Source organism: Adiantum capillus-veneris, chromosome 25 (genome assembly GCF_014529385.1).
Source record: "Adiantum capillus-veneris isolate H3 chromosome 25, ASM1452938v2, whole genome shotgun sequence".
Classification (NCBI taxonomy): Eukaryota; Viridiplantae; Streptophyta; class Polypodiopsida; order Polypodiales; family Pteridaceae; genus Adiantum; species Adiantum capillus-veneris.
The window spans coordinates 2,050,117-2,056,899 of record NC_140955.1 but is presented as its reverse complement, the minus strand read 5'-3'; the positions used below and the strand labels follow the sequence as shown (position 1 = coordinate 2,056,899).

General features: G+C 45.4%; 1 protein-coding gene across 1 annotated transcript; it reads left to right on the top strand.

The window, feature by feature from the left end:
- Positions 1-2,774: 2,774 nt before the first annotated feature.
- On the top strand, positions 2,775-5,665 carry LOC147424323 (ER-bound oxygenase mpaB-like). The gene is made up of 3 exons (XM_086500128.1): positions 2,775-3,308; positions 3,414-4,042; positions 5,409-5,665. The coding sequence occupies exons 1-2, from the start codon at positions 2,803-2,805 to the stop codon at positions 4,039-4,041; spliced, it is 1,134 nt and encodes a 377-aa protein (XP_086356254.1). The 5' UTR covers positions 2,775-2,802; the 3' UTR covers position 4,042; positions 5,409-5,665.
- Positions 5,666-6,783: the final 1,118 nt, after the last annotated feature.

The following is a 6,783-nucleotide window of genomic DNA, read 5'->3' as shown; positions in this document are numbered from 1 at the left end:
TTCTGCTGGAACCTGCATGGTATCCAGCTTGGAAGTGAAAAGGTCCTCTTGATTCATCTTCCCCAAAATTTCGAATAAGTTGTCATATAGGAAAGGAGGCTTTGGGCAATCCGGCGGGAGACCTTTGATTTGCCCCAAGGCCCTAGCCTGTGCTTTGAACCGTTTACATGAAATATGAGATATTTGTTGTCAGCCCTCATCTTTTGACCTAAGAGTTGGAGACATCATGATCTTCTGCATTACTGGGGTGGCCATTCTTTGCTGAGCGGTGGATGAAAAGTGGTAACTTTGGGTGGTCTTGCCCTTTCCCCAGTTGCCATGATCTTGTTTCTCCACATCTTTATCCGAATTGACTTTATTTTGACCACCCTCTACCTTGTCAAGATTTTCAGTAGGCTTCTTTGTTGGATCTACTGCATTCGTGCCACCCTGTGGGGTAGCTTGTAATTCGCTTCTCTCCATCATCTGGTCCGTAGGCTTTAGCACCTCAGCGGGACACACCCTCGCATAATGCCTGAATTTGTTGCAGTTGAAGCAGGCCCCGAAAAAGGTGTTAAAGTTCAAAGAAATGATTTGTAGTCCTGCCCCAACATTCACCACCAAGTTCTTTGGCTATGGCTTCCACAGATCCCACCAGATACAAACCTTGTTTGCTGCTACACCCGAGGCTCTGCCAGATGAGACAAAAGGTGGATCACCAAGTGAAGCTGCGAGCTCCTTCAAGTTCTTCCTAAGCCAAACGAGGAGGTTGACAAACTCCACCCATACTGGGCAAAGATCAGTGAATGCCTCGTTAGATTCAAACAGAGGGTCCTAAGGGAGCACGCACACCGGCGTGCGATTGAAGAACAACAAGCTTTTCGCCAAAACCCTCTCAACCACTGCACTGTCGTTGAACTGAACTGACACGAACCCTTTTGCTATATATTGGGTGAACATTACCAAGCCGTGTTGATTCAGAACCAGTGGACTGTAGAGCCAGTTTTACGGAGCTCAATTCTATTGGGAACTCTCTCCATAAACCCGAAGACTAGAGTAGAATTTGCAACCTCCGCAAGATGTCTTTTCACAATGGCAGGGGGGACAACCACCGTAAGGGCATTTTCCACCTCGACACGCTGCGGGAGCGCCTTCTTGAATGCTTGGAAAACTCTGTCCCCTTTGGCCACTACAACAAAATCCTCTTGCGTTGTTGAGCCTTCGCACGACCTTTTGTTCAATGATAGTGCACATAGGATTGTCGCTAGGTCTTTTTCCACCTGCGTCTTTCTTTGTTGCAGTTCCTCCTTACTCAGATTAGTAAGGGAGCATTGACCGCTATCAACGGCGCCCGGTTTCGCAAAGTCACCTTTCGGATCGATAGCCTTCAGAGCATCGAGTTGCTCGATCGCCGACCTCTATTTGCCTGCCACTGCTTCCACGTAGGACGGCTTAGAGAAGCTCGCCATGGCGCGGTGAAAGGCCTCACCCAGAGCCTTTAGTATCTTATCAATTCCAATCAAAGGCTTTGGTATGAAAAAGGTAAATAGTGCAAGGGAAGCCTCAAGAAAGGAAAAAGCATTATTTTGGCACGAGCACAAGACACATGAGCGATAATCTACTCATGCAAAAGCAACGATTATTTTAAAAAGGCAAATGACGATTATTAACTTGGGAGAATCACGATTATTTAGTCTGAGTGCGTGCATCAGATAGTGAACCAGACCTCAACAACCAACGCTAATCGGAACTGGCGCGCCAATGCAACATCCAGAGAACTGCCGCCCGCAAGATAATACAAATGTCAACAAATGGGAGCCTCAATGTGGGCTCGTGGACCGAGGGCCTCCTTCACCTCGCCCGAGCCTGAGTAGAACCCCACCCAACTTTGCCTGCGTGTGCCTACAGCTTGCAACCGCGACTACGTACCTTGCCAGTGCTAACTCTCCAAAAAAAAAAAATCTAAAATTTTAAATAATGTTCTTTAATGTTTATTTTCTTATTTTTTTTTAAAATTTAAATAATGTTCTTCAATTTTTATTCACAAGAAAAACAAAGAGAAATACCAGTTTCAGCGCTAAAGCGAGGTGAGCGACAATTTGACGGTAATATGAGTGATAATACGTGGTAATATTTGAAATACAAAAAAATATCCTCTCGCTCCCCTCTCTCTTCTTTGGCCAGTCCAGTTTGGACTCTCTCTCTCTGCAAAAGATCACGATAAACGTTTTGAGATTTTCATAGTGTTTGAAAACACTTAAGCATGAATATTTATGCGATTATAGCAAATTTGAGATTGCCATAAACGTTTTGAGATTTTCATAGTGTTTGAAAACACTTAAGCATGAATATTTATGCAATTATAGAGAGCATTCCTCCAAAAGAAAAACGGGACGTGGTGAGCCTACTACACACTTAAGAATCCCTCTATGAACGGCAATGTTACGGCATCTTATAGATTTACCTTGAGGAAAACTTCAGCACATGTTCCCAATGAAAGGCACAGAAAAACCCATTAAGAAGGGTCTTCAAAACACAGCCGTGTAGATACTAGACAATATACCGTTCATTGTCGGCGTCCATTCCTAATTCGTCCTCCTTATTGAGAAATGAGCCTTGCACGGATGTCCGCCTGCTTAGGTAATAAATGGAGTATGTAAGAGGTGCATGTATCTCATGTATCTCAGCGCGACCAAATGCATGCATACTGATATGGATCGTAGCGCCGACTGCCGCAGACACCAACCAGCCGGGTAGTATTAATATGGTCCAGATGGCTATAGCACGTTGCAGCTAGATCCAGCGAGCATACCCGCTTCTCTCATGTCTCTCTCTCTCTCTCTCTCTCTCTCTTCCTCACACACACCCAGCGGAATGGTACCTAGCACTGAAGAAGGAGTCGTCATCACATTGACAGTAACAGCGCTAACAATGGCGCTGTTGCTGCTTCTATGGAAGATGGGGTGCTGCGAACACCTCAGGATTCGCCGCGCCAAGCGTCTGCCCAAGCTCGACCCCCATAGCGTGCTGTCCCACACCCTCTTTGTGGAGTTTCCGTTCCTCTATCGATGCGCGTTCGAATCCGGCGTTGTGCGGGTAGCTGGCATCCCCAGGATCATCGCCAAGTTTGGCCTGCACAACGTAGCCAAGCAGTACGACGACATGGATATTCTTCTGCGCGAGATGCTGATGCACCATGCGGACAGCCCTCGCGGGTCGCTCGCCATCCGCCGCCTCAACTTCATTCACTCCTTCTACGCCATCGCCAACGAAGACTACCTATACGTGCTGGCAGTTTACGTCGTCAATTTCGTGGAGTGGACGGACAAGTAAGTGTCGCTTCCTCCATACTTCTGTCAAAGAATAGCTGAGGTACTGAAGCTTGCAAAGCCCTAGCCACAATAGAAAATCTCACTCTTCATGCATGCATGCAGGTATGGCTACAGGAAGCTGACGGAGATGGAGAAAGGCTGCCACTACCGAGTGTGGCACGACATTGCGAAGCGCATGGGCATCCACAACATACCGCCGTCTGTTGAAGAGCTGGCACGCTACCGGGACGAGTATGAAGCCAAGCACATGCGGTATAGCGACTGCAACCGCGAGTTTGCCGAGGCAGGGATGAAGCTGATGCTGGGCGAGATGCCATGGCTGTGCAGGCGCCCGCTTCGCAAGCTTCTGCTCTCGGTCTTGGATGAGCGCCTTCTGGCCGCATTGGGCTTTCCCAAGCAGCCCGCCTGGCTGGGCTTCATGGCTCGCTCTCTACTTAATCTGCACAAGCTGACAGTGAGATGGATGCCGCCGCGGCCGCTCAGCTGCGCTCGGACGCGCATTTCTCTGATGACGGGCTGTCCCCTGCTGTTTAATCTGTCGTCTAGTCCCCTTGAATTGCAAACACTGCCGCTCTCCTTCCACCGATTCAGGCCCCGCGTTTACGAGAATGGCTACAAGATTGCACACCTTGGAGGCATGAAGCCTGGTCGAGTCGGAAGCGTATGCAGTATTGACGCACAAGGCGGCCTTCTCTGCCCTCCTCTCACGCTTGCGCCCTTCACATCGTGAGGTCGAAGGACCTGGTTCCAGTTTTGGTTGTCTTAGAGCCCAGTCCCCTAACTAAAAGTTTTAGTTGTTCACTAATATCATTAATACACTAATATTGCTCAGTAGTGAGACTCAGCTCTTATACCAAACGAGCGCAAGAATTACGTGATTGGATCCAATAGGTTCACTTTCATTTGTCCAAGCATAGCTCTTGGGAGGACTATATTTGCTCCAATATTGAAAACAAAAACCAATAAAATATGAAGAAATTTAGTGTGAAATTTTTTAGATATCATCAAATTATCTCTTATGAATTTGCTTTTCAAGTTGTGGAAAAAAAGACGTTGCCATCCAGAAGAAGGGCAACGTGGATGGGTCGACTACTTATCTCAAGGCTTTTCCAATCACCAATCAAGGCTATTTAAAAAGGACGTCATCTTGGAAATGCATTGGTTGACTTATCTGTCAAATGTGGTCTACTCCAGAAAGCTCTGACAAGTGCTTGACGAGTTTCATATCCGGAATTTCGTCTCTTGGAACACACTGGTTGTAGGATATTTTACCAACAAGGGAAGGGCGAAGAAGCTCTAGGTTGTTTTCTCTCCATATTTAATAATCTAATAATCTATGCTTGCATCTTGAAGACGTATGACAATACGTAGGACTTCAATATGGGCAACGATGGTATTGTTCGACAAGCTGGGCCATTGAAACAAGACCGTCAGTACTAAATTGCCAACGGCGGCACTGCCTGAGAGAGAGAGAGAGAGAGAGAGAGAGAGAGAGGCCTTCCACAGCAGAGGCAAAAGGAGTTAAAGATACCTTTATACCCTTTTTGGAAAATATATTGCAAAATACAAATTTAAGATCACAGCACCCATAAAACTTGTGAATAGCATGCTCATGAACATTAGCCATCACTCAAATCATTCTCAAGTGAAAACCGGAGGAAGCCATTTGTCCCTAGGAAGTGCTTGGGTGATGCCACAAGCCTTCAAGATGCAAGTGTAGGACAAGTGAGAACCGGAGGAAGCCATTTGTCCCTAGGAAGTGCTTGGGTGATGCCACAAGCCTTCAAGATGCAAGTGTAGGAGAAACGTCCTCGTGTTGCATACATTCAAAAGAGCCCCCCCTTCCTATAGCCTTGTAACATTCTAGAGCATCCATGCTGCGACCATTCTGTGCATATCTTGAAATGAGCACTAACAAGGAGATGACATCACGAATCGAAAGCAATTTGTGTGGTTTCTTAACGGCATTGAATTTGGCATACATGTTGACTATTGGTTTTTGTTATAAGTAACAAATTTCCTCAAATATCCCATTGTCTTGATTTCAACAATGGGCGTATTGTGAAAATGCTGAATGAGCTTTCGTTGCTTGAGCAGGCCTACATCAAGGACGATCTCTTCTTATTAAGGATCTGATAAAGAATATCAAGGTTCGGAGATTCGAGTGCTTCGTTCTTGGTGAGGGTCTTGAGAAGAAGATCCAAGACTTTGCAGCATAGAACAACAAGTCGAGCCGATTAGATCCTTCTGAACATTTTAAGAGTTAATATTTGTATACTAAAAGTGTAATATCTCAAGCAGAGGCTGGGAATTGTAGGGTAGTTGGAGCTCATGTATGGAAGCTTTACATATGGTTGTGCACTTGTGCTGTCCTTTACAAATTACGATGGTAGTGGTCTCCTTATTTGTTTGTTGAAGTAGTTTTATCAGTACTATCTGAGTTCCACTGAGAGAGAGAGAGAGAGAGAGAGAGAGAGAGAGAGAGAGAGAGAGAGAGGATGAACGATTACTTGCAAACATCGTATATTGTCTACAAACAAGACTTACAAAAGAAGATGAAGAAAACGAATAGAAACAAACCACACAGAGAAGAAAACACAAAACGCGAGAGAGAGAGAGAGAGAGAGAGAGAGAGAGAGAGAGAGAGAGAGAGAGAGAGCCATACCTTGCGAACATGCTTGCTCCCAGCTTCTTGCTCTTGTCCTCGCATTGGCAAACGCTTTTGCCAAAGCAATGCTATTTTTATCACGGAGCATCGGAGGATTAGAATCTGAAAGCCTAGAAAAGAGCCTAAAAAAATGTGTACATCATTTGATAGGCTCCACCCCTATATCACTACCTGCTAGCAGGCAGTGCCAACAAATTAAAACATCGTGCTTTGCACAGCCTTGATCGACATGTATGCCAGATGCCATGTGCTAGAAAGAACATAAAGTGCTTAAGAAACTTTATGACTGGAATGTCATCTCTTAGAGCACACTCATTGTAGGATTTTCTAAACAAGTGCAAGGCTAGAAAGCTCTAGGCTTATTTCAAATCATGCAAAGTGAGCGCATCACTCTAGAGATGGAATCACATATGCTCGCATCTTGAAGGCAATGGGCAATTTGGAAGACACTGAGATGGGCAAAAGAACTCATAATCCTATTGTTAGCCAGATGTTGCTGAAAAAGAACGTTATGCTTGGCACTGCCTTGGTCGACATGCATGAAAATGTATTGGGGAAAGAAGCCATGGGCTGTTTTTAGCAAATGTGAAGCGACCTCATCTCTTTAGATGCAATCACCTATACTTTTGTCTTGAACACTATAAGCGGAGAAATTGAGAACACCGCCATTATTACCGCAGATTAACAAATGAAAATGGAAAGAGAAAAAAATGTGTTGGCGGTAATAGACGCGGCAACCCACGCGAAAATGGTTTCTAAGCACTAAATGCGGTAATAGACGCGGATATATACCTGCAACTATTA